Below are 27,991 nucleotides of genomic sequence, written 5' to 3'. Positions count from 1 at the left end.
GTCTTTTCAACACTGTGAGCCATTGAAGTGGATTTATGAAGGCTAGGAGTCGAGTAGAAGTGGGAAATGTATGACTATAGAGCTTCTTATCAACATCTGGAGCTTTACAGAGCTGCTGTTTTTCTCTTGCTTCAACCCCCTCATCTGACCTCTACACCATATCATGCTGATCTACAACATGCCCTATAGATGTTCAAATGTCAGCTGTTTACTGTGTGGTCTGTTTTATATTTAAGGCACCCAACAGAAGATCTTTCTAAATTGGAGATAAAAACGAGCGGTGGCCTTGATCACAGTTTACATGCACTTGCGTTCACTTGTTGAAATGCACCTTTATTTGCTTCAGATCCTCCAGACTCTGAAGAACAATTAGAAATGACTCTTTTGTGTCGAGATGCAAATAAAATGTATGCATATTAACACTGAAGCATACACATGCATGCACAGGGACAGTGTGCTACTGTTGACTTAGGCACCACCCAGAAGTGTCCTGACAACAGAGCTACAGCATGCTCCGTTTTCTGGAACAAAACAGCTGGCCTGAGAAATGTTGGGTTTATAACTAAAAACAATGACTCACCAAAACACAGTGGATGGGATAGAAGGAGCCTCTGGTGGGAACGGGGATTGACCTCTCTCTCTGAATGAGCCCTGTACTCACTACATGACTGCATGATTATTCACGTACTTGTTGAGAGACACAGTGTCCTAATGTAGAGACACACATATGCATTTTATAAATATAAAATATAAATAAACATTTTACTTCTTATCCTGACTTATATGTATATCTTACATCCAGTTTACAGAACTTTGCTTGTATGGAGACGCACTTCAGTGATTCCATAAATCATACTGAATAACGAGTAGACACACTGACCGACTCTCACTGAGACACTCACTTATCATAAAGATTAGGAAACTAGCTTCTTTACATTTTACTCTTTTATCACCTACATGTTTTCATTATTCTGCTGATGTTCTGCATCTCGGTATCTATTCAGTCTCCCTTTTTCTGTCTTTTGTTTCCTTTGAATGTGCGTCTTTCTTTTAGTTCATTTTTAAGACTTATTTCTGCCTCTGTTCACCTTTTTCTTTCTGACTTCTCCTGATTTTCTTGCTGGCTTAGTCACTTTACAAGTTTCTTCCTCCCTATTACCGTTACTGTACCCACAGCTATAGTCAACCTTTACGAGGTGGGTCTAGCCTGTCAGCTACAAGCTACTGCAATTGGGCCACTTAGGGTTGTAGCCTTATATATTCTATTAAAAGCACGCACGCACACACATGCACATACTGTATATACCACCTTCCAGTCCCGGGCTCAATTGGCGCAGAGTGAGAGCAGGCTTTCCGTAGAGCAGGGTCTGTTTCCAGTCAAACTTGCCTGTGTCCTTCCTGAGCCCCTGGGCTCCTGTGGCGGCATTGCCCTGGGCTGCTGGGTCGGAGCTCAGCAGGGGAACCGCAGAAAGGTCCGTGTGTGTGAGAGAGCTAAATAGTGTGTGGTTACAGGGGATGTTCACTGTTGGACAGCTCGTTTGAAATGGATCCAAACAGAAACACTTGTGCAAAATCACATGTTGCAAACAGTGTTCCTTGCACCCACCCACACACAGCTGAGTCCCTTTTCATTGGTGTCAGCAGCTCCAACTCTCTCTCTCTCTCTGACACACACACCAGTAGAACACCTGTCGGACTGCACGGCTCACTCCAGGACACCTTCGAGTCATGAGCTCATCGGAAAAGCAATTAAAGGCAGTGTAGGCCCCGCACGCTGGCGTAATGTTTTGTTTTGCTACTTGGCTTCGAAATTAACCAAACCTGTCAGAAGTCATCTGGCTGATGCGGGCTGGGCTATATTTATTTATTTTCTGTTGGAGAAGCTGGACGCAGGGTCCCTGCACTGCCTCCCGTCCAACAATGAAGTGATTCTGAGGGGGCGATTAGCTGGCTGAGACACGAATCCTCCCCCCACTGTCTACCTGGGGGGGTGATTGGAGAGCACCTCCCACCTTGCCTGTCTGTTACTCTGATGTTGGGGGTCATTGCCCTGTAGTTGAGAGGCTGTGCCCTCTGCAACCCCCAATCAGGGCTTTGGTCTCCATTGTGGGACTTGGTTTTGAACTTGCACTGACCTAACCACTCCCTGTTGATTAAATTTCATGGTTGCAGTGACTGAACAAAAGCAGATTTTATATTCAGAGAAGTCGATCTATAAACTAAGTGGACTGATTAAAAAAAAAACTATGAAGATGTAAAAATGCGTGGCTGAAGGTTTAGTGGGATTTTAGATCCATAAATACAGAGACTGACAAGAACATAGACGGGGCTTAAACGTTAGAGGCCTTCTCTCAGTCAGGGCTACTTAAATGTTGCTTCAGGCTGTGTGAGGCCTGATGCTAGGCAGCAGTAAGACAACACCAACAGCCTTATGCTGACTTTTAACTCAACTGGTCTTAAGCCACTGAAGAAAAAAAACACTTTTGACATTAATAGGCCCACTGTGGTTTAGTCAAGGTAAGTGTGTCTTCACAGACGTCTGCGTGTGCATTTTGCGGTTGTATGTATTTTCAGAATCTAGGCCACTGAGGAGTTTTGAGGTGTTTTCTTGAAGATTCATTTGGGAAGTAAGAAAAACACCTTTGTAATCATTGTCATCACTTTTTGTAATTACCCTTATGCCACCCTGTTAGAGTGGAGGAAAAACAACAGTTAGCCTGCTGCCGAGGTCACCCTCTAAGCACCCCGGGCCGTTTCATGGTCCTGCATGCTTCAAAGAAGGTGCCACTCTCTGGTAGTTATGTCAACACAATGATGAAACAAGAACACCGTGTGTATTGTAAAGCCTTGGGTTTTCAAAGCCTCAGCAGCAAGGTCAACACATATTTTACTTCTGTGTCACCATCAAACTGGCAGGTGGGGGGGAGAGTATTGTTTGCTCTGTTAGTCTTAAAAAGAGAGGTTTTTGAGTGGTGCTGTGATGTATGGACATGATCATGGCTGTCCTGAACAGATGCCAAGCAGACATCACGCACAGCCGCAGTAAGATTACAGCTGCTGACGTAACACTGAAAACGCTGTGGGATTCACAGCAGGTATTTAAGCAGCCAAAGTGGAAAACTGGAGCTGACAACTGAGTTCATCTGATAAGTAATGAAAAGTTATTTGAGTTTATTTCTGCTTTTTCTACTGAATCTGGCATAGGGTGAAATTCTGGTTCCTCTGGCTCACAGGCATTTTTATGAAAATTCAGTTGTGTCAAGTGATCACTTTAAAATGAATCTATGGGTGCAGTATTTTTTTAATTTATCCTTTTAATGTTACATACACAATTAATCTGCAGTGTTAGATGACTTATGCAGTCATGAATGATTTCAGCTAAATGTGCTAGTCCATCTTATAGACCATGATTTAGGGTCTTAAGTACATCTTCACATTTCATCTCGCTCCCAGCCTTCTGGGTCCTATACAGCTCATGCTGTTCTGAGCTGCAGCAAAACCACTTGAGTTGGGCCCCAGAACTACAGCCACAGCCAGAGCCTATTAAGAAGCCACAGTGTGGTATAGAAGTTCAAGCCACAGGACTGAGGTTATGATTCCTCATCAGGAGGGGGAGAGAGGTGGATGAGGAAACAGTGAAAACACTGGGATGGAGTTGATGGAAGATGGATGCATAGATGAAGCAATAGAGGAAGAACTCTGAGTCAGTTTGACTTTATCCAAGGAGAATGTTTCCCCTTTGCCCAGAAAGGATTGTATACTAGTAATAAATCATGGTTGAGGAATAAAATTGCACCCAGTGAATAATAATAATACGCACAAAGCCTAGTATTGACTTGTGCATACACTATAAAATACTATATTGTGGATGTACGTTTTAAAGCTTTCACACCTTGCATACACACACGGCCACATATTTGACAGTATGAACACAAAGACATTTCACATTGCTCTCATGCACTTTTACTTTGCACTGCAAACACACGCACGCATACACAAGTTCACAGGCTATAAATCACTAAATGTTGTAAAAGTGCAGCAAATTAGAACAGTTTTATTTGTATTGTTCACAGGAATAATGGAAGAGGGAGTTGTTTCTGCCAAGCTGCAAAGTTAGTGTAACAAAAATGTGTCCGTGTGTGTGTGAGCACACAAATGCTGGGGAATGGGTGGTTCTAATTCAACTTTGTTCATGCTTTGGAGACACTAAAATGTTAGGCAAAGCAGCAGGTAATCAAGCTTTGTTGGAGGTGAAATATAAACATACACACACACACACACACACGCAACCTTGCCTCAGGGCCTGAAACAGAAGACTCGGGTCTTGTCCAAAGCTCTCTTAAACTGCTGAAAGTCCTTCTAGAGCTGAAACATCCTCCCATCGTCATGCTGGGACGTTTCACGGCACGCCAGAGACCTTATGCTAATCCTGCCGGCATGGGAATCATTATTGATAGGATCCTAATGCATTACCTCAGGGTCCGCTTATTGTTGGTAAAGATTATTATTTAAGAGTAAACCAAAACCCAGAGAAAGTCTTGAGTTTCATAGAAATTTATCAAAAGAAAATGTTATTCTTGGCTTAGCTTGATACCACTTTGAACAGCGCAATTGAAACAAACTGTCCTCCTCGCTGCACTCCAGCAAGCGGGCTCGATACCCACCAGCAGTTCATTTGGACTGCATTATGTACATCAGTGGAGGAACCTGACACTCAGTGTGAGAAGATTCACTTCAAGCCACTTTAACTTGCTGATTATATTATCTTACACTGATTGCACATCAGTATTCCTTTTACTTTGCAGAAGTTTGCAGTATCAGAACTTTGTCCATGTTCGCATAGTCTCCACATTAGTCTGGATTCTGTTGACTAGGTCATATTGATTGCTGAAGTCAAACATCTTCAAAAAATGGCTTGAGCGCTGTCAAACAACTGGTCTCCAGCAAATTTCATTCTGTAAAAGCAAACAGATGTAGACGTTATACTTTGCTGTCTTTTATTTTATTTTTTTTGGAACATAGCAATTTATCATTGGTTTGATTGTCTTTGTCTTCTGTGTTATATTACTAAAACTCTGATTCTGTATGTGTTTTTTCCAGGTGCAGTCCTGCTGGTCAGTGTCCAGGGAATAGCTATCAATGTGGACCCAATCTTCTGCACATGGCTTTTGTATCAACCTCACAGAGCGAGCAGCAGACAACAGCAACAGGTACTTGATCCAGTGTCTTCTCAGACAGGCTGTCAGTTTCTCTTCCAGGCCTAATGTCAGTTTAGCCATCTATTTTCTGCTGCTTATCTGAAGCCACAACAAGAGCACAGCCAACTAGTAATGCTGGGAAACACAGGTCTCTCTTGTAAATGAGAGAAACAATCTTAATTGGACTACGTGTATAAATAAAAGTTAAGTAAGATATAATAAAATAATTAGAGCAGCAATGTTTTGGAACTCCTTCTTGAGTTGGATCCCGAGGTATTCTTGGGCAAGAGAGGATATAGAATCTGTCTGCCATAATCTGAGCATTATTGGGGTTGTTACTCAAAAATGTGAACAGCTACAAACACCTCTTGTAGCTCTACTTTATCTTGAAGTGTTATTTCTATGTCAATGTGGTGGACAAATACATAGTTGGTGCCATTGTAATCTGAGTTCTGCACAGATTACAGTCACTGTAACCAAAGTAAGTAAGTAAACTACCATCCTCATAAGGAACTCCACCTTTATACAGGCATTTGTAATGTGCATTTGTAAACTGCTGGCACTCACACACTTAGTTTAGTTAATCGACTGAAGTGGATGTAAATGTCTGCAGTTTTTCCTCCTTCAGACTTGCCTTCTCTTTCCCAGCTACCTTTTTCCATGTGTTCTGCTCCCTGTCTTCCATCCAGTCTCTCTCTGTTTATTTGACAGGGGTCGTAGTGATGGTTATGGACATTGAATGTTCTGTGCACACATTTCATGCACACTTATAGACATTCTTGGTGTGATTGCCTGGGATATAGCACAGCTTCACCCCATAAAGCCACATAAATATATATATTGTCAATGAATATATTATGCTTTTTTCCCCCCATTGAGTTGCTCTGTTTTATGCCCCTTGCAGTTTTAAAAGATGTATGTCTGTATTCAACAAAGAGCAGGAGTTAACTGCACCAGCTCCATGTGCTAGAGGTTGTTACTGTAAGGGGGTAAATACATGTTATGAGTTGAACTACAGCCAATGTGAAGGATACACAACATGGGCTGGTGTGTGTCTATGTAGACATGCTGCAGCCAGTGTGTGTGTGTTTCTGTATGAATGTCTACCTCAGTTGCCTGTCAGGGCCACTTCTCAAGGCCTTGCTGGATTAGACAAGGCCTGTATCTGAAGGCCAGTCAACAGCATGTGAAGGACAGTGGAAAGGACACTGACTGGTTTGGGTCGAGATGACAGGAAATGCTGGAAAATAAGGAAATCAGGACTAGCAGGAAGGCATTTTGAGGTATGGACAAAGAGAGAAGGAAGTTCATTTTGTGTGACAGGTGTGCGAGTAGAACTTTTGACTTCATAGAGAAAGCCAAAGTGGAAGTAAGGCTGATGAGAGGACAAATGAGAGTATTAAAGAAATGATTAGCATTAACAGTGGAGGAGGCGCATGGGGGGTGTCTTTGAGACACAGTGAAGAGATATGGAATGAAATGATAAAAAACATGCATACAAAAGATACAAAGGAGAGCGATCTGAAAGATCTAATTGTCAACACAGAGAATTTTCTAGTCAAAAACTACTTTGGGCAATGAACCTGCAGTATTTTCTTTACTCTATCCAAAGTTTCAAGAACATAGAAAAGATTTGGCATCATACTTTAGTCAGTAGCTTCAATTGCTAATGTAATTTAGGCGGGGCATTTTTAATCTTAACCACAACCAGCATTTAGGTCCCAACCTAGTCACTGAAAAGCAGCTGTGTGTGTGTGTGTGTGTGCACGTGTGTGCGTGCATGTTTACACAGGCTGCAGTACGTGTTTGGCCTGAGGCCTTGTGCAGCTGCATCATAGCCGATTGGTATTGGCTGGCCGATGCTAATGGGGTTTCCTTATTTCAGAACAACCTTCCACTCCTCTGTCTTTCAGTCATCTCACTGACAGCAGTGTGTGAGTGTGTGTGTTTGGCCTGCATGGGAGACTGCTTAAAAAAAGCAGGGAGCTGTCACTAGTCCTTGTTGGTCTTGGAGTCCGGTTTTGTGTTCCACTGCATTTTTCTTTTTCTCTCTCTGCCTGTATCTCTGTCTTTAGTTGCATTATTTATTGTTTCTCCTGATTAACAGAGATCTTGAGAGCTGACTAAATCTCAGTCTCAATTGTTCCCTTCAAGAAGTGAATAACTTCATACTTTACATTCGCAGCATTTTCCTGTCCATGGCCGTATAGGTGCTCATGCTTTGATGTCCTTGCAGAATCCTGGTGCAGTTCCTTTGGCCAAGAGGAGAGAGGACGAGGTGTCAGTAGGGAGCACACCATTGGTCAAACAATCTTCCAATCAGGCCTCAGACTATGCCAGCAGCCCAGTCAAAACTAAGACTGTGACAGGTAGGTTGACCAATTCTAGTATGTGCTTTTTTATATAATGAATGATAATGAATATAATGCATTTGCACTGGCAAATGCATATCATACATGACTTTAAGTCATGCACGTAACGGAAAGCTATGCCACGTGTCACTAAATTCAGTGTTTTAATTTAGCCGTTTCTCATTGGTATATTAATAGTAGTAATGTTGTTTGTATGGACTGAATTTAAGCTGCTATGTTGTTACATAACATGCTACAATGTGCTGACACCTGAGTGAACCCGTTTCTCAGGACACCACATCTCCAGACATGTCATCCTCTGTTTTTCTCTTCTGGTAGTACTACTGTGGTTCTTCATGCCCAGAAGAGATGAGTGGCTTGGCTATGTGTAGCCTCCCTCTATGCCAGTTTTCCACTTTCCAGGACCCCCTTTTCAGAAAAAAACATATTTGCTGCACATATATAAGTCTGCAGAGTACATGGATTTGTCAGTACACACAAATGAATGCCTTAAGTCTACACACACACACACACACACACAAGGAGTGTGTGTGTGAAAGGAAAGGAAAGGAAAGGAATATGAATCTTTTCTTGAAAATGCCTACTGGGTTTATTATTTCTGCAAAGTACACCAACAGTATCAGATGTTAGGTTATTGCTGGTGGTATTAGGACAGGTAAAGAGGTTATCAGCAATTCATCAAGGAGTATAAATGAAGAGAACAAGTGGTGTTTTTATCATTTTTTAAATAGTTTTATATTAACATGAGCACAAGACAGAGGACACCCTACAATGACTTGAAACATGAACTAAACATATTATTATAGATTTTAATATTTTATTTGGTTTTCATATGTATCTATCTATCTATTTATCTATCTATCTATCTATCTGGGGTGCAACGATACACAAAATTCACGGTTCGGTTCGATACTTTGGTGTCACGGTTCGATATTTTTTCGATACAAAAAAATGTTCATGCCTTTTTAATTTGTCATTTATTAAAATTATAAATATATATTTTAACTCAAAAGAACAGTTTTTAAATTTAATGTTGCTGAAACAACAAAGTAATAAAAAAATAAATCTATCTGATCAAGAAATCACTCATCTTTGGAAAAGAGAGTTTATTACAGAGAAATGGCTCTTTCCAAACTAAAAGCTATACTATACACTTCTTCTGGGCTATATTCTCAGCAGCATATTAAACATATCAGGTCCCCATAAGGAGAATCATGTGCTAACGGCTGTCTAAATGACTCGGGTAAAGTTTGTAGCATGCGTGCTTGTTGTTTTTGTCTGCTTCCACTTGTCTTTGCACTAGGATGATGTCAGTGTAAATGTGCAGTCATATTTGTTGTGTTCCCACTAGTGCTGTCAGCGTTAATCTCGTCAAAATGACATTAACGCCATAACGCGGCAAATCTCCGTTAACGAGCTACCGGATTGCCCCGTGTGTGGGGCTGGACGGCGTCAACACGTTAACGAGCTAACTGCGCTAACGCACTAGTTCCCACCAATTGAGCATTGCGTGGCACATCCAACATACTGTTTTACTTTTGTCCATGACGCGCTTACCATCAGGGTCATACTTCACATGAAAACCAAGACAGTTCCAAACGCCAGATCTGAATGAGGGTGGGGGAGGTTCAATTTCGGGTAGCGTTGAGGCAGTTACCATGTTGCAGCGAGCTTAGCTTCTGTCTTGCTAGCTTGTGCTGCGCTCAGTGGATCTGCACTCGACAGTGCAGCCTAGGCGGAGTAGTCGAACGCAGATCCACTGAGCGCTCAACACAGACAGCATCGCATCATTCAGAAGAAAAGTTGATAAAATAACTAAAAAATTTTGTATTGTTTGATACATATGCGTACCGAACCGAAAGCACTGTATGAACAGTTCAATATTGATACGAGTATCGTTGCACCCCTAATATCTGTCCGTCCGTCCGTCCTAATTAATATAAAAAACTCTTCATAGTCTGTACTTTGTTGACTCTCACTGTGTTTAGGCTCCTATAAACACTGTTACATTTTCTACTAAAGCATCACAGTGATGAGTCAGGGGAAATAAGCAAGTCGTTCAACGTTTTTCTTTCTTTCTTTTTTTAAGTCCCTGGGAAATGTTTTCCCAGCAGGAGTGATAAGTGTCTGTTTTGGGTGAAGTCATCTCTGTAGCTGCAAAAAGCTTTGGATGTGTATAACTTTCTCCCATGTCAAGTGTTTAGATAGAAAAAAATGCTCCTTTGACATTTCAGAGTTTAAACAAAGGCCATGAGGGTTGTCTCCTAGCTTGTTTAAAGAGCTCACAGCTGAAAGGTCATGCCGCCGTTTCCTCCTGATTTCCCCTCTGGTTCATGTTTTTCGCAAACTAGACTAATGGCTTTTCCACAAAGAAGCATCTTTGCTTACTCACATTCCAAAATTATATTGTCTCATTAGAGGATTGTCAGTAAATAATCAGCTTGGCTCCAACACTCCATACTAAGTAACATCAGACTGTAGTTTGTCAGCAACACTCGCTGACTGGAGTAAACTGTCCGTCAGTGTGTTTTCTGTCTCTTTGACTGGTCGTCTCTCTTTCTATCTAAGTTTTTGTTTTTCTGTCTGTGAAGTTATTTTTCACCGGGTGACTTTATTTCAGTTTTTTTCCCTTTTTTTTGTAATTGTTTTTCCTTTGTTCATCTTTTCTGTCTTGTTTTTGACATCCCGTCCACCATCAGGTTTTTGAAAATAGTCGATAAAAGACCAGATTTTAGATCTGACAACACTCAAACACTGATGCTTTCACACGTAGTATTTTGGTTGTTATGAAATGTTAAGTGGATTGGAAATCTGGCCACAAATTCTCCATGTGGGTGTGTTTACTGTTAGACACACAACATTTGTATATGGCATCTAATTGTTGGGCTCCATTAGTTATTCAAACATATACTTTTTAGACTCATGCTCCATCCAAATATTTCTCTTGTGAAGTGAAAACAAGACATTAGTAACCAGGTGCTCATACTGCATTTTATTAAAATGTAGCCCTCGGTGCCCCCGCTCCAGTTCTCCACGCTGGAGTGGAGCTTGTAAGCAAATGAATAGCATCTTTTCTGGAAATTGCTGTGGTGTTACAGGAGAAGATGTAATGAAAAGTTACAAATTGTTTCCGCAACCAATCAGAAGAAGAAAATGGCCGAGTCATTTCGCCCTTGTGGTTTCAATCATGGTGAAATAATACGCTTCCCTACGGTTATAAGATCTTGATAGACCACAGCTCAGCACTGGAGACATACAGCACAGCAGGTACTCTGCTGATTTCATCCCACGACTCCAGTTCCACTTGTACCTAGTTACACAATAACATTGCCTTCTTTCCACATTTTACAGTTTTGTTTCTGTGTATGTAGAAAAAAATGACTGGACGTCATGGCCGCGTAAAGACAGATGTGAACTCCTGACATCCTGTTGGATTGTGGTGAAACTTGATGCACATAGGTTCATAAACTAAGACTGTGTTCTGCCTCGTTTCTCTTGATTAGTTGTTCCTGGGATTCATTTGGGGGCTGATAAATGGGATGTTAATTTCTAATATTCCTTGGCTGATGATTATGGGGTAAATACCTGCTGCAGATACCTGATCTGTAAACAGATCTGCACTGATATTTAGTCCTGCTTAGACTAATGTTTTTTTAATGCTGAAATCTTGTGGAAAGTCCTGTTTGTTGGGACATTAGGTAAAATCCACCCCAAAATAGAAATGACGTGCGTTAACCCTGTAACTGTACACAGCTGAACTAAATGAACCGTAATTTGTATTTTTCTGCGTAAAGTTTTCTTACCAGGGCTTCTTCCCCATCAGAGCTGTCGACATCTAGCATGTTGTGGTTGGAGTTTGGTTCTCTAAAGATGATTTATGAATTGTTTTACCATGCATGGAGAGCACTAAGAAGGACCGGGATATTTAAGCAGCTCCCTCTGGTTTAGCTCTCACATTTGTTTGTTTTTTAGGCAAAGAAACAAACAAACAATCACTGTTCATGGTTAGTCCTTCAGTCCTATTAGTTTAGCATGTTTGCGTGCGGTGTTTATACCAAGTTGACTTTAAGCTGGACATAAAACTGTCTTCTTTTCCGTGTCAGCATGATGCATTTCATGTCAAAGCCATTTTGCCTTATTGAATGTTGCGATGCATTTTTTCTTTTCTTTCAGAATGTATTTGTAATTGCTGCGTGTTTACCCCACGACATCCAGTCCAGCTGTTTAGCTTGGATTGATTCAATAAGCCATAATGATTTGCTGAAGGATAGAGCTGATTCGAATATAGTTGCAGAGAAATGACTGTTGTTGATTGATATTGATTGAACTTAATTTCATCAGTTACGACAGAGCAAGGATTTCAGGCAAATTAATAAATGTGCTGAGAAATAGCGTTTAGAAGAAATGAATTGAAATGGTCCAAGTTATCCCCTCTTTTTTTTCCCATCTTTTTACTAAATTATCATTTGGCATTTACTTGATAGTTCAAATGTCCTTGTTTCAACCTGATTCCAAGTAAATGTCTGACTATGTGACAAGGTCCAATTTAGTTGCTGGCATATATTTTCTCAGGGGACTCAGGGTCATTTGTTTAGGTAAACAGAGGAAAGATGGGTGAGGCTTTTTTCCTAGTGGGAGTATTTGGATCTTATGTGTACTGCTAAATCCTGGGTACTTCTTTCAGGTTTCCCTCAAGTCTTGAGCTCCAGGTGCCTCGACGCTGCTGTTTTACACCTTTTTCAAACACAGTGGGAAAAACAAGATGATTCGTTTCCAGAAAGCATCTGTAGAAGCTGCAAATGTAATGCAAAGAAGATTTTCTGTGAAATTGTGCTTCCCAACCTCTGCTGGGCTGCTTCTCTGGGACCTTAGAAAGCCCACGGTGTGTGTGAAAACCTTGCGTTCAAGTGGTCATTTTGAAGATATAAGCTAATAGCTTGCATGTCAAAAGTGTACTAGATTGAAATATTATCACAGGATTAAATGACCCAGAGTGCTGGATATATGGAATACTGAGATGGAGCCTTGTTTTGTTCCGCCTGATCATAAATTGGCAAGTGGAGTCTATGTCTGTGCCTATTGATTATCATAGTTTTCCACTGGAGCTATTGATTTTCCCACAAAATCACCTTAGGGAATTAAAAAGAATAAATCATAATCCACTAAACGAAAATCATTTTTAGAGCTTTTAGCAGTTCAAAGCCTCCTCAGAACAATTGTACTAGCTAGATGTCCCTGCTTCCAATTGGTTATTTGAATGCATGCCTGGCACTTTTATGATTTAAAGAGAGTGTTATGTTGTTTTGTTACCACACTGAGCCTAGCTACAGTTTCATAGTAATCAAGGGGGACTTTCCTGCTGGCTTTTGGAAGGTGCCTGTTAATGTGTAGGCAAATGTACAGAGACACACAGAACCAGTTCTCTGCAGATCATTTCCCCTAAAGCACTGAGGGCAAGGTGATATCATACTGGGACCGGGCCTGCCCGGCTTGAAACTCATAACCCACAAGCACTCGGGTCTATCTGGCAACACAATATTTCAACCGTTCTCTCTTCCTCTCTGGTTTTGGTCATTACACATGTTAAATATACAGGGCACGTGTTATAAGACACCGCTGACTTTCACAACCAGTTCAGGCTCAGTTGGAATGAAGCCACTTCTGGTGGATGACAGAGACTTGGATTTAAAGCCTGTGTCTCGGTGAAAGAAAATCACATCGTCTCAAAAACTCTTTATACGACGAAACTTTAAACTAGTTTAACTTTACGAATGGCTGTTTGTTTGTTGTTGTTGTTTTGTTTTTTTACAGTTATATGGTTGGCTTTTCTGTCAGTCAGCACGTTTTTGGGTTTTTTTTGTTTCATTTTGTTACTGGTTACATTATATGGCCCAACAAAATATTCTGGTCAATTCACATCACAGGTTTGTTTGAATGTTGCTTAGTAACATCATCACAGAAGTGTTAACAGTTGTTTTTGTGCGATTATCCGACAAGAAAGGCCGTGGAAAGACGATTTTGAAAACAAGTCATTTCTCCACAGTTTGAGGTCGATTTCTGTCTGCCCGCACAATTACGCCACAAATTGGTTCACATAAAACTAGCCTCTAAGTATTTTCTTTATTTGTCCCTAATGAATGTTCTTGTTGGCAGCAGCACCGTGTTTCTGATCACGAGCCTCCCAAGTCCCGAGCTTCTTATTGTTCTCTAACATCTACCAGAGTAATGATCTCACCGCCTTTTTCTTTTTCTTTTTTGCTTCAATCCTAAAATTAGCTGTTGGCACTCTGAGAACATACTTCATTTGCTGAGAAACCTTTCCTATCTGGCTGTGCTTCCTAAAGGTTGGAATGAGAACTGTTGTCTTTGTTCCTGTCTGCTTGTGGTCTGCATGATGGGATTAAATGTAATTTTCTTGTTTACTGGAAGGACAAAAAAAGAGACAAAATGGAAACATTTGCACTTGCTGTTAATCTGCAAGGTAGGACAAATATCAGGTTATGGTCGAGGTTGTGCTGCTCACAAAAACGTTCTAGCACTGATGGCTTTTCTGTGATCTCAACCGTAGAGCATCGACAAAAAAGGAGGTTTGGAACTTTGCAAAGACACATGGCTTAGAAATATATATTATGGAGAGACGTATATGAATATATTTTAGAGAGAAACTAATACACACATGCATACACAATTCTATAAGAGCGAGAGGAAACTGATGCGAAGACTTCAGGCAGAACTACGCAGTCATACATTACTATAATCCAAGCCCAAGTAGCCTGATGGAAGTCAGGCGGGTTTTTATTGGCTGCTGTTTGCTTTTCAGAAGGGGATAATATTTTCATTGTGGAGTTATTTATATAGTTTAATTTTTCTCGTAAAGTCAATAATTTATCAAGGTAATGATGGTTGGAGTGGGGAAAGAAAACAAGAAGGAGGAGGAATAATGAGATAGAAACCCCCACCTCTCGTAGAAGAATGGTCGAAGTCTTGAGGGGACCCTACTTGCTACGCTGGAACGTCTTTTGCCTCCACACACAGATGAGTCCATACAAGCCTCTCCCCAGCTTCCATGACAGACTGAATGGTCTGTGGGGAATATATGTGTCCTTATGTATCCCTTTGCTGCTTTCATGAATGATAAGGGTATTATGCACTGTGGATGTTGGCCGTGGGACCTGAGGTTGAAGTGAGAGGAGCGAAGAGGGAAGTTGGGGTTGAGCTGTGTTTCATCAGATGTAGTGTGGATTAGTTGAGGGGCTAGAGGGGGTTTAGTGACAGAGGATGCGAGAGGAATGGGAGGAGGTTGGGCACTGAGCTGAGATGGGTTTTTTTTTTTTTTTTTTTTGCTTTTTACATGAGATGTTTCAAGGGTTCCTGATGTCACCGAGAGAACATGTGCTGTTGCAATTCTTTATGTGCTTTTATCATGGTCGGTCTGGCACAAGTCTTCAGCTCTTTTTACCGAATAAAGTGAAAATTGGTTTGCATTACTGTGTCATTATCACTTATGTAGTGAAATTTGTTATTCTCTTCTTGCTTTGCATGTTGCCAGAGGCATCAGAGTCTGACTGAGTTTTCCTCCTGTTAGAGGTCTTCTTAAAGCACATCTGGAAGAAAGAGCAACCATGCAGTTTGTAGTGTTAGAGGAGTATGTGTAGAAATAAAAGGGTGATTTTTTTGTGTCTTCTTGCCACCACTTACACATTCCTCACCCCTTCAAGTGAGCCTGGCCACAGCAGCGCTTTTTCAATAATGCTGTAACGAATGGAGTCACGTAAATATTTAAATAAACACTGACTTGCATCCAAAACAAATAGGCGGGCAGGTTTATTAAAGAGCCCTATTGCTGCCTCTGCACGCAGCTGTAGCAGAATATACAACACTTCAACTCACTGTAAACCATTTGTAATAGGGAACATACCAGAAAGATAGCAGGCGGCATGAGGAAATGCCGGGATCCTGCAATGAGGCTGTTTTTATGGTTGAGTTACTCAACCACCCGGGAAAGATATGGATGCTTTGCGCCTTTGTTGTTGTGAAGTCTGTTAAATGTGTAGTGGAAAGTTCACTGGCACTGATATGATGTTAGTGTTTCTGTGTGGGTGTGCCAGTGCCTTTGTGCGCATTTAAACACGCGTTCAGTTGCAACTGCGAATCGCACGTTTGAATGATGTGCGATTTACACTCACCACACCGCACACCCTCACACATTTTACAGCTACGTTACTGTGCCGTGGCAGTGTTGCAACCTGCATCGTGATGTGAGGCAACGCTGATTTGTTTCTCGCCCTGAAGTCAAAGTACTGTAACGGGGTTCTGGTCTTTTCTTTTTCTCCGAGCATTTGACACTGCAGCCGTGGGCTGCAAAGACAGTGGCCTTCCATTTGCTGTGAGATTTAACCGAGCCGTTAAAGAGGATGAATAACCACCATCGGAACACTAGAATGTTTATAAGGGACTGGACTGGCAGCTCCACAAACCAGTTGAGAGAGAGAGACAAGAGGGAGTGGTTGGAGAGAGAATGAAACAAAGGAGAGAAGGTAAGAGAGAGGGTGTATGGCCAGAGTATGGCCAATAACATATTAGCCTAATGGCCTAAGAGAGGGTGAAAATGAGGACATGGCTGAGATGGCACGAGGCAGGGGGAATAACCCCACTTTAAAGGGACTCCTAGGACTTGTTAGGCCTGGGCAGGTTTAAGAGGTTTGGGCTCTTCTGTCATGTTTCTCCTTCATTTGAATTTAGGCTTGCCGCTCTCTCTCTTTCTCTCGCTCCCTCTCGCTCTCTCTCAATCCCCTCCCTGCAGGAATGGCAGGCGCCAAGTCACTATAACAAGATATGGCAGTTTCATTCCAAATAATGACCCTAGGATTAACAAACAGAGACCTGGAATGGTATTTAAAACCAAGCACAAGGCTTCATCCATTGTTACTGCCTATGCTGCACTTCAGCACACTTTCTGATTGGGCTAACAGACTCACTCTGGGGAAGAACATTCACAGTCTGGCCTACCCCCAAAGTAAAAAAGACGAAAAAAAGGCTTTCAAAAATAGATGATCAGAAATCCACTCATCCATCGGGCTTTCTCACGGCAAAGTTAGCAAGGATTAGGACAGTCGCTTTGCCAAAAAAGGAATAATTTTAAGAAATGATGGGCTCGTTGAGAACAATGACTCAGAATAATATTTTTGAGTATTAGTGATTTAGGTCAGAAGAGTCCAGATGATGCTCATGGCTGCCTTTATTCACAGATTTTTGGAATCTGTAGTGACATACATTGTGTGTGTGTGTGTGTGTGTGTGTGTGTGTGTGTGTGTGTGTGTGTGTGTGTGTGCGTGTGTGTGTGTGCGTGCATTATGGAATTAATTATGCAGGTTTATCTTGCATGCTGTGTTTCATTGTCTCATAAGCTCATACATGCTTACAGTTAGCTAGTCCTCAGTTTTTTGTCATGCAAGGTCCGCTCCACCCTCAAGTAACTTTCTCTTATTTTTGTAAATTGGATGGAGATGGTACAACTGTGTATGAGTTTCTGTTTTTGGAGCTCAGAAGAGTGGCCTGTATTTACTTTAACATTTCATGAGTGATGATTCGTGAGGGTGTGAGCTCTTTATGGGTTCTATTTCAGTGTATGGTTTTTATGTTTGTCAAGATTGAGTGTGTTTAAATGTGCTTGTGTTTGTGGTATATGCTTTTATTGTATTTTCTAATGTGGTAAAATGTTGTTTAGATAGTATAGGATGTATACTGTGAGATAACCAGGGCACTAACCAAAATTTGAAGAAACTTGCACACATACATATACATACACAGGGAAAGCCCAGTTCTTGGGGTAATGTCTCCTTAGTCTAGACAGCTGCATGACTTACAGTGGTAGCTACACACCCTTGTCTTGTCTACATTGATCCCCTGCAAAGTATGAGATACTTTTCTAATGCCATGTAACAGGAAAAGTCCAACGTATGCACAGCCCTTCACAATAAAACTCTATTGACAACTCAATGATATCACAGCAGTTTATGCAGCACTCTATTCATATTACTCAATGAAAAGTCAGCCCATGAAACACAATCTGACCTGTCAAAGTCAATTTTTGCCATCTTTCACTTTGTGGGCATCTAGTAGGACAACACTGGAAGTATTACAAGGATAGGAAAAAAACTGACGAATAAGAGTGAGGAAGGTAGACTGGAAATTGCCAAATGTAAAAATAATGTCAAGTGCAACACTGATTGTAGGAATCATGACAAAAAGTCCATTTCATAGTCCCCAAGTGCCAGAGGCAGCTTGAGTGTGAGAAAATACTGTTCAAGAGTCCAGACCCATTATCAGTTTTGTTTTCTTCCACTTGTGCACATGTTCTCGAGCACGCACGCACGCACACACACACACACACACACACACACAGCTCAGCGTCCACATACCTGTGGCCTAAGTCTCCCAGTGATATGCACACATACCTTGACCAACAAAAGTGGATCAAGGTATGTGGCTCAATGGTTAGTTAACCACCTTTTTTGTCATTTTCCCCACCAACATGCTGTTATTGCCATGCCAACGCATTTGGAGATATCTGGGAACATGGTGTCTGAGGGCACACTGTACAGCTGTGACATCACTGCTGTTTCTTGAAAACTGTGGGTTAGCGCTGCTGAGCAAGGCAGACCTTTAAATCATGGAATATGTCTTAATGTGTCTTTAGAGAGACCCCCCACCCCCCCTTCCCTAACCTCTGACGCCCTGATGGCTTTAACATCCACAGACCTCGGGTTAACCTGCTAGAATGCCCTGATGCCTTTGTCTCGTTCACCGTATCTATGTATATTTCTCACACTCTGTCTCAAGCTTCCTGTCGTCTTCTTATCGATAACTGGTTCTCTTACAGTGAAGGTGTGCTTTAGTTCATATAGTTAGTAGAATGGATAATTGAATATGCTTATTGCTGTGTGATTTTTGTGCTTGACTGTTGCCATGAGTGTCAGCACAGACAATCAGCCCTCGTCTGGACCACAGCAGGCACACCAGAACATGTCATGTCTAGAAGTTTGTGTGCGTGTGTTCTCGTGTGTGTGGGTGTGTGTGTGCGTGCGTATTCTCTCAGTTTCATAGTTCCCTCTCCTGCTGTAGGAGACAAGAAACCTGAGTGCCAACATTACATCATCTCAATGAAGTGTCAGTTAAACATCATATAACATGATACTTTACAGTAAATGAAAATAACAGTGAATTATGAAGAGAGTGAAATAAAGGATAAATGCAGGGCAAAATTTTCTCATGTTAATAACTAAAACCGTTTTTATTTAAGACTTTACAAGGTGCCGCTTCACTTCTGTGGTAGCGGTTCCTTCAGGAGTCAGCTAAATGTTTCAGCAAGTCTATCAGCAGTACAAGCACACTATGAGAAATGATGGCGCTGATTGTTTAAAAGCTTCATTACAATGTCACGCCTGTCACTTTTTTCTTTCCCAGAATCACGTCCACTGTCCATCCCAATGAGGGTGATGCCTGACACCACAGCTGCGGAGTCATGGACGACCTCAGAGGAACAAATGAAGGAGCTCATCGCCCACGCCTGGGATGCTGTTAAACGGCTCACTCTGCAGGTACCAAACTGTCTTTATGTACTGGAACAGATATATAAGACATTTCTACTACTCCCCTGAGCTTGCATGAAAGTTCATTGATCTTGTCCATTAAGATTATTTACAGTTTTTTAGTCTCTCAGTGTTACGTTTGGTCTTCTGGCGTACGAACGCGTACCCGGATAAAAGTTTGTACGCCTTCTGGGACCAGCAATGCTTTTCCCTGACCACCTATTTCTCTCCTATTTCTGTGGTATAATATATTAAAATTTAGCTCATCCCAGCCCAGCTTTGTGCTCTCTGTTGTGAAGCCATATGGCATCCAGGGACTTCTGTTAGTTGTTAACTGATTACCCTCTTTTACATACAGATGCATATACAGTGTCTCATGTCCCATTGTGGCAAGCCGAGTTTCCGTTTGGCCTGCTGGCTGTCTTGGATGTTCCTGTCTGTCTAAGTGTCTAACTGGGAAGTTAAATGCTCCCATCGATTGTCTGTTCGCTGCATCTTGACTGGACTAGTTAGTAGAGACCACATCACAACCAGCCCCATCTGAAGCACATCAGGAAGTGCTGACAACTCTCTAGCAGGCCTCTTCTTGATGCAAGAGCTGGACATCATGGTGTGTGCACATATGGGCTTCCCTGCGCATAGTAATCATGCGGGGTACATTACTGCATGGTACATATGGATATCTTTCAGTTCAGTAATGTGTTAGGCTCAGTTTTGGCAGATTAACTACAGTATGTGAGTATTACTCCGAAAATGCTGGCCACATGTGTCCAAAGTTTTAATCTTGTGTTTTCTTTTTGTTTGTTCATCAATTATTGGGGTATTAATCCAACCACAGTAAACAACAATAACTAATTTCAAGTATTGCAGCTACATTACTGTTAAAAGATTAGTGTTTCCTCTTACTAGCTCTCAAAGTTATGGTTACATTTAACTGTCAGCAAGCATATGTCATATGTCACAACGGGCATCATAAATGAACAAGATTCAATTTTTGCGTGTAGTAATAGTTATACTGTTGTGAGCATGTAAGTCATCACAGGTGCAGCGGGGTTTTCTGTCAGTGGGCTTATTCATTGTGGGCAATGTGGCTATTCAGTTTCAGGGTTTAGTCACAGCTGAATCATTCCTTAAATTGAGTAGGGCTTTAAGGTGAGTTTCTATGAGCATGTAAACAATAACTATTGAGGCATAAATGAAACAACCCTTCTCAAATTATTTTAATTCCTATTGCTTGGACCACACAATCTGATGTCATTCAGACAGAAAGAGACCATGTGAATTGAAATAATTCTCCAGAACCGGCGTCCCATGTCAGTACATTGAGCTGTTTACAGTACTTTCACAAGAGTTAACTCAACCCTCTAATAGTTTGCTGAGCCCGTCATTGCCTCCACTTTCCTCTGTCCCCTTCGGCTGTGTGACTGGGACCACACCACATACTGCAGCAGTAATTAGGAAACACTCTGTCCTGTTGACATGGGAGTGGAAGCGAACCAAACCGAAAACCCCAACAGCTGGTACCCCAGGTCTTGGATATCCCCAAACTTGAACCACTCCATTTATTTTAGTGTGGTGTAAACAGAATACCTAATGGCTCACACTTCTGCTGCACATGTGCCCGATTTAACATGCAGGGCTTTCTTTCTGACTTTTACAGAAGAGAGAGGAGCAGGAAGGACAGAAAAAAGGTTGGGTTAATGAGACTGGGGGATACAAAGTTACCAAAGTATTTATTATTCCTTAGCTTCTGAGACCACTTAAGACTGTTTAACCAGAACATAAAGATGTGATAGCTAGTGATAGTGTAAACCTCTAATTTTTTTTAATCCATAGCACTTGTCTGAAATGTGGTGTGATGCTTTGTTGCTGTGGCATTATTTTTCATCTTACAAATGCACAGCGACTGACTGGAAGTGTTTTCATTTTAATAGGAATGAGATTCAAACATATTGATGCATAAAGTGAAAATGTCTGGAGATGCCATCAGTACAGTAATTAATCATTATAATTGATACTTAACGTAATTTAGAAAAAATAAACTGTTCACTTTACCTCCGTCTCAGTCTTATTTGAATATTCAAGCTTATGTAATGTCTTATCCCTCTCAAATATGAACCCAGAATAGCAGCTGGACAAACAGAACATGTTTCTGTGTGGAGTCTTATGCTCTAAAATCACTCTTTTCACCATATTTGCCTTTTTTAATAGGACCAACAAACTATGTTAACATACTTTCCTAAACACAGCTTATCTGAATCCGAGCCCTCATATTGCCACACTCTAACCTGTGAAATCTCTTCGATTTAAATTATGTGCAGTCCTAGCTATCTCAGTTTGTAAGAGTCGTACCTGTTTAAGAATAATAGATGACACATACAATGAAAATATCCAAGTCATTATTCATAAATAATTTAGCACCATCAAAAAAGTAAAGAGACTGTCTATGACAAAGTCAGGCAGCTGATATTGAAAACAGAAAAGCTTGCTGGCTCGTAGACAAATGGAGTTTACACATTACCTATGTTAATTACTTCTTGGATGAACAGAGGTCTCAGTCTTTCACTCGCTTAGAGTGTCCACTGCAACATGCATGATGGACTCAGAGTGTTCTGTCCAGCACACATCATCCTAATTCTGCATGCTTTGTTTTTTGGTGTTGTAATATGTTTTTCTATTATTTTTTTTAAATAGTCACTTGACATTGGGCACTGTTGTAAATGTTACGTAGGCTGGAGTAGCGTGAAATGTCTACGAGTGGCTCCTGCACTCATCCTTGGAGCTTTCACCCACAGCTTTTCTTTCTTCTTGTGCTTCTGGTCATTGCTATTTACCACATCTCCCGAGCTCTGCGTTCTATGTGTTTACTCTCCCTCTTGTTTTCTACTCTTCTCCCCCACTGCTCAGCCGTAGCACTTTTCACCCAGCCATCTCCCCTTCTCCACCCTATTCTCCTGAGGACACCCATGTTCTTTTTTGGCTCTGATAATAATTGCAAGTGATCAGGATGGTGATTCTATTTCAGGAATTTTAAAATGATTCCTTCTATTTAACACATGAATGTGTTCAGCACTGGCAACAGAGCACGTTGTTACCAAAACTGAAATGGGATCTGCTGAAACAGAGAGACCGTTGCCATGGAAAAATGAAGTAACACTGCTCCCTGCAGCTGCCATGCATTAATGAGTAGGATACTTTTTGAGAAAGAAAAAGAGGGAAAAAAGCAGTGGGGTAAAAAAGGTAAAGCGGTGGAAAGGAGAGGGAGGTGTAGGAAGCTGGGAAGAATACTGGATAAAAATGGGAAGAAGCTGAGGTTGAAGGCAGGAGGAAAGTGAGAGATATACAGAAAGGAGAATCATGTGCACTGGATTTGGTGTGGCTCAGATCAAGCTGGCCAGATGGTTTCCATGAACAGGATCTGACCCCCGGATTGAGTGCTTTGTGCAGGCACATTACTTCATCCTCTGCCCCCCTCCCTTCATCATATCATCCTTCCATTCAACACCTCATCCTCCCTGTCTGTCAGAACCCACAATTTCCAAGTGATTTGTAATTACAGCTTTAATTTCGGGCCACTTTAAACACCATGTTTCTTTCAGTATTGGAGAGATAAATTGTTAGCTTTTAAACTTGACAGTCATCTTACAAATCCTGAGAGATGCTGGCTCATCTTAATCATAAGCAATTTGGTAGATATGGCATACTAAAAATAATTCAGGCTTCTATTATACACCAAGTCTAAATCCATATACTAACATTTAGCATGATAAATCTGAGTGCAAAAAATAAATGTTATCATTTTGCAATGAAATTGTTTAAAACGGATGTGCTTAAAAAAAACAAAGCAAAAAAGAAACAATTTAACTAACCTGTTATCACCTCACACACGAAACCTACCCACACACTCCTTAGAGTATTTGATCCCAAACAATATGATGTCAAATAATATATTTCACATTTATTAGCATTTAAATAATACATGCACACATTATGAATGAGGTACACATATTTTACATATGAGAGTCCGCGATGTAATAGAAAATGAATTGCTGTGTTTCAGCATATGAACAGCATATGAAAATGAATAGCCCGCTATAATTGCTTGCAGTTCCTGATTGTTTAAGTGCTGATTGGCTGAGTGCAAACAGAGAGGGAGGTTAATGCTAAGGACAGAAGGAGTCTCTTCTAACATTAAGTCTCCGCAAGACTGTTCAGCGATTTGAGGATGACAGCAAAAGAATAAAGAACGAGAGAAGGACTGAAAGTGGCACAGGGTGAGGTAGTTAGTGACTATGTAAGAAATACAAAAAGAAAGTATCGCCTGATCTAAATCAAGAGCCCACAATGCAAAAGTAGATGTCATTGGCTGTTTACCCAGTGAGAACACTGTGCGTGGGTGTATGTATGCACACGTTCACATCTTGACGAGTGTGTGTTAATGTGCATGTGTGGCCAGAATCCCATTCCATCATCTGCCGCTGTGTCAATACACTAATGACCTCAGAGCCATTATAGACGCACTCACATATTTGACCCTCTCACCGGACTGTACTGGAAAAGCGCTTACTGAGATTCTCCTGTGTTTTTAGCCTCTTGAATCTCAGCAGTTTAGAGACTTGGAACTGATTTTGGTTGAAAAAACCCTCCTGATACACTACAGCGAGTACAGATGTGCCACAGGAGCTGCAATTGCTGACAGAATTGGGATGTTTTAAAATTGTCATAGAAAAATGATGTGCAGTTCATGCCCTGATCTGCTGAATGTGTCTTGGAAAGCTAGTTTGGACGGGAATCGGGTTAAATTGATGGAGCGCACATCCACCCTTTGTCTTGGGACAATGAAGGAAGCCGTGCCAAACACAGGTCGAATCAGATCAGTTGGGGTTTAGAACAGCCCGGTTTGGCCTGCTTCACTGGGTCACACTGTATAAATCAGTAGTGGTGAAAATCTGCCAGAGTTAGCCCTTGAATCCTCTTTTCATCTGCAGTCCATCACCATTTGATCCAACTTGGCCTGTATTACATACTGCATAACATTATCACAGCCACCTTGACTCTCTTCAGTTAGCCAAAGGCAAAATTGTCTGGGTACACAGTCACCACTATAGATAAACCAAGCCAAGCTTGCTTTTGGCCAAACTTTAATCAACCCGTGTTTATATCTGAGGACTTTGCTCTAAGCTGTCAGTTATTCCATGAATCTTTCATCACTTATAATCTAACCTTTAGGCAATCTCTCTCACCTAGAATAATCTAGCCCATCCTTGGTGCTGCTCAACCATCAGTGATGTATTCAGCCTTAATTTGACAGGGTCCCACTTATGCTTTTTTGGAGGTGCCACAGTTGTCCTTTTGTGTAGGTATTTCACTGCAGAAAATGGTTTTTAACCTACTGGGTCCGTGCAGTCCCCCAAAACCTTAAAAGCATGGAGCTCAGTTGTGCTTAGGTTGAATGTTGATTAGCTGACATATAGACTAGAACAAGAAAGGCGCTGACACCCTTCACCCATTCCAGAGTTCACCAGGAACAAGAGAAGCACGAAAAAATATCAAAATTATGTAACAGTGTATAGACAGTGGCGGCACAAATGGATTAATTATTGAGTTGTCTTTTACTTCAGCTCTTTGGATGTTATAACTTCACTCTCTTCTGTGGGTGACTGAGGGATCAGCAACACTGATAGGTAGGGTAAGGCTCAGGCCGGTTCTACCACATACTTTGGACACTGCCTCCATCTGGCAACAGATGCTCTAGGCAGGTAGATTGACTGTTTGTAGCTCCATGCAAACTGCTAGCATTCTGCCAATGGAGAACCATGTTCAGCCCCATCTGTACTGGCTCACCATGCTGAGGTGGTGGAGGGGTGATTGTTTGAGATTACGGGTGGGAGTAGGTGAGGCGAGCCAGGCCAGCCGCGCTCCTAAGGCCACTGTTGGATCAATAAACGCAGCGATCAAAGTCGCAATTAACCCACCGCGCTAACACAAACAGCTGGGCTAGCAGAAACAAACAAAGCCTTCATGTCACCTAAAGCGTTTATTTTTGCAGATTTCCACCTCGGCCAGGGAGACCTCCAGAGCTTGTCAGCTTCTGTAAGCAGTGTTGGAAGAGAGGAATGCAGGGCCACATAGATGGCTGGCTGCCTAGCCCGTTGTGCGGTGCCAGCCCACGATCTTATTGCTTGTGGTGGCATGTGGGTGAGACACAGCCTATCTGGTGTCAAAAGGCATCATGCTTAAATGTTTTTTTCTCATGAAGATCAGGAAATAAATCTGCTCTCTGAGGTTTACAAGCAAAACTTCTATCTCTATCCATGTACCCCAGGATACATCTGCGTAGTGGAATCTTCAGGTATACACATTAATCATGTTAAAATGTTAAAGATCCAGTTTGTATTATAACACCCACTTTTTGACTATTGTTTTGGGGGTTTGTTTTCTTTGTTTGTTTTGGTTTATAGCAAACAGAAAATGCAGGAAGATGTGAAGAAGGAAGGGGAGCAGAAGGTTAAGAGTGGGTGGGTGGGGTAGTGGGCTCTGTGCTCTGAGGACCTTCTGTTCATCTGACCGGCCACTTAGGAAACACAGTGTCCCGTCTGGTGCAGGCACAGGAAGATTACATTTGGAGAGGTATCAGGTTTTTAAAACAAAGGGATGTGTTTTCCGTTTGCTGCCGATCCTTCCACTGAGATTTTTCTGCTCCAGAGTTGCAAATGTTTTCATTGGGGATGCTGAGAGGGTGTTTCTAATTTCCTCTCCTCTATCTCTGGGTGATTTCCTGTGTGTCGTGGCTTTATTATTGTGTGTAGAAAAATAGTGGGAAAAATCTGTCGGTACGTACGTGTTTAAATGTGCAAGTGTGTGCGCGTGCGGCCTTCACATGTTGTGGGTCTCTCTACAGAGGGGTGATCTTGACCTACAAAGTCTGTGCTCTGCTAAGGTCTGTACAGAGTTAGGGCATCCAAGTTTCTCTTCCCTACAGTGATATGAAAACAATAAGCCTAAGAGCGGATTTGTACAGCACCGCAGGACTGATATCACACGTATTTCATTGCCTGGGTCGAGTTAGGTGAGGGTGACAGTAATTGCTTGTAGTGCTTGCAAGTACTCTGTTGCATGACTGCTGTGCTGCATATGTGTACCATATAATACGAACAGTACAAAATATGGTATTTTCATTAATGGCACTCCAGGAAGATTCAGACAGCTAACCCATTCATACAATGGAGCAGTTCAGTTTTCTAACATCTTATCTACATTTTTAAATACTGAGGGTAAACAGTAGCAATGTATTTTTGCTTTGTTTTGTCATGAGTGCTAAAATTTTGAATCCCTCTTTTGGCCAAGGCCGATCTCTCGTTCCTATAATCTGTCAGTTCATGATTGAAACATATAGCTGTGTCTATGAATGATTATCGGTGAGTAATATACTGTCTGCTGCGCTTCTAAGTTGGTCTTAAGAGTAGACGTGCTGTCCTCCATCTAACTCACTGTTCTGTCATTTACTGGCGAGGCCCGGCAGATCCTAAGAGCCTCCTGTGGTTATATAGGCCATTTCCACATGGCCTCAGCCTTTTAAAGCTTGAGTGTGTTTGGCCCTCAGCTTCCTCTCTATTAGAACCTGCTCTGCTGGAACCAGATAAACCATCCTCACAAAGACTCAAGGGAGAAGTACGACACAAGACAGATCATGCACTCTCACTGCTGCTCAGAAGAGCATGAAGTCAGGGATGCTTTTCAGGGGTATTAAGACCCAAAGATTTGAAACAGGGTCGGCACATGTGGCTGTATTCTGAACCCTATCTGATGGTGCGGAGAAGTGATCGGGAATAAAACTGAGCAGAGCTTGCTGCGTGCATGACACACACAAACACACAACCCACGAAGAAGACCCCATTTTTAGAACTCTGTGATCTGGTGCCAGATAGGGATGAGAGAAAAGAAACAAAGGGAAAAATGTATTTGGGCATCTTAAAATTTAATCAAAATAACCTCAAAATGGATATACTTTCCCTTTTTTTTAATGTTTTTAGCTTTTTGTCTTTTTTCTAGTAGTATTTACTCTTGGCTGCATGTGGCCTCCCAGCCCAGAACCTACATTTAATTATGGTTGTGTATTGTAGATCAAAGTGTAAGCAGATCCTTGTTCATTTAGAGGGCTGAGAGGAAGGGCTCAGTACCTAAATCTATGGATAAGCGCTGGTCACCTAATAAATAACCAGGCTGTCACTCAAAAATTCAAACTCTCTGGGGCTTTTTTACTGAATCTTGTTTGTTGGCATCCATACTGAGACTTGAACAATCTTTAACTGCTAGTTTCATGAAGATCATTCAAGGTGACACGTCCCCACATTATTTTCAGCTAGCTTTGTTCCCTGTCAACCCACTCAGTCTCATTACTGAATGGCAGAGAGAGAATCTTGTTGCATATCAGAGATGTGCTGAGACAAATTCATCTGTGTGAGCACAAGTAACAAATGCAGTCTTTTTCTCTGTGTCAGATTCACAAAGCAGTGTCTGCGCTGGTGTACGTGTGTAAAAAGAGGCGATCTTATGCACTATTTTTTGTGGAGAATTTACCGTCAGGGCAAGCTTGCAAGGAGCAGCAGCCATTCTGGTGAACTGAACAGAAATATCATCTTTTAATTGGCTCCCTATTGAGACCAGAGCTCAACTGATGACCGGGGCCATCCTGTCAACTTCAGAGTATAATCTTATCCCAGTAGAGCACTTCCCTCTCATAAGCAGGCTTGCTTGGAGAGTCTAGTTTCCAGAAGTAGAATGGGAGGCATTCGCTGTAGCTAACAGGCTCCTCTCCTCTCGAACCAGT

At 41.6% G+C, this 27,991-nt stretch overlaps 1 protein-coding gene across 5 annotated transcripts in view; it reads left to right on the top strand.

The window, feature by feature from the left end:
* vps13b (vacuolar protein sorting 13 homolog B) overlaps positions 1–27,991 on the top strand; it is a 317,427-nt gene that overhangs the window by 115,991 nt on the left and 173,445 nt on the right. For all 5 annotated transcript variants that reach the window (XM_085178382.1, XM_085178384.1, XM_085178380.1 and 2 more), the window contains 3 exons: positions 5,101–5,210; positions 7,435–7,567; positions 19,037–19,170. In XM_085178382.1, coding sequence (XP_085034508.1) covers positions 5,101–5,210; positions 7,435–7,567; positions 19,037–19,170 — 377 coding nt within the window. The remainder of the gene's footprint in view (positions 1–5,100; positions 5,211–7,434; positions 7,568–19,036; positions 19,171–27,991) is intronic.

Source organism: Neolamprologus multifasciatus, chromosome 11, assembly GCF_963576455.1.
Source record: "Neolamprologus multifasciatus chromosome 11, fNeoMul1.2, whole genome shotgun sequence".
Taxonomy (NCBI): domain Eukaryota; kingdom Metazoa; phylum Chordata; class Actinopteri; order Cichliformes; family Cichlidae; genus Neolamprologus; species Neolamprologus multifasciatus.
The sequence above is the reverse complement of the archived record's forward strand: the minus strand, read 5'-3'. Positions and strand labels throughout refer to the sequence as shown.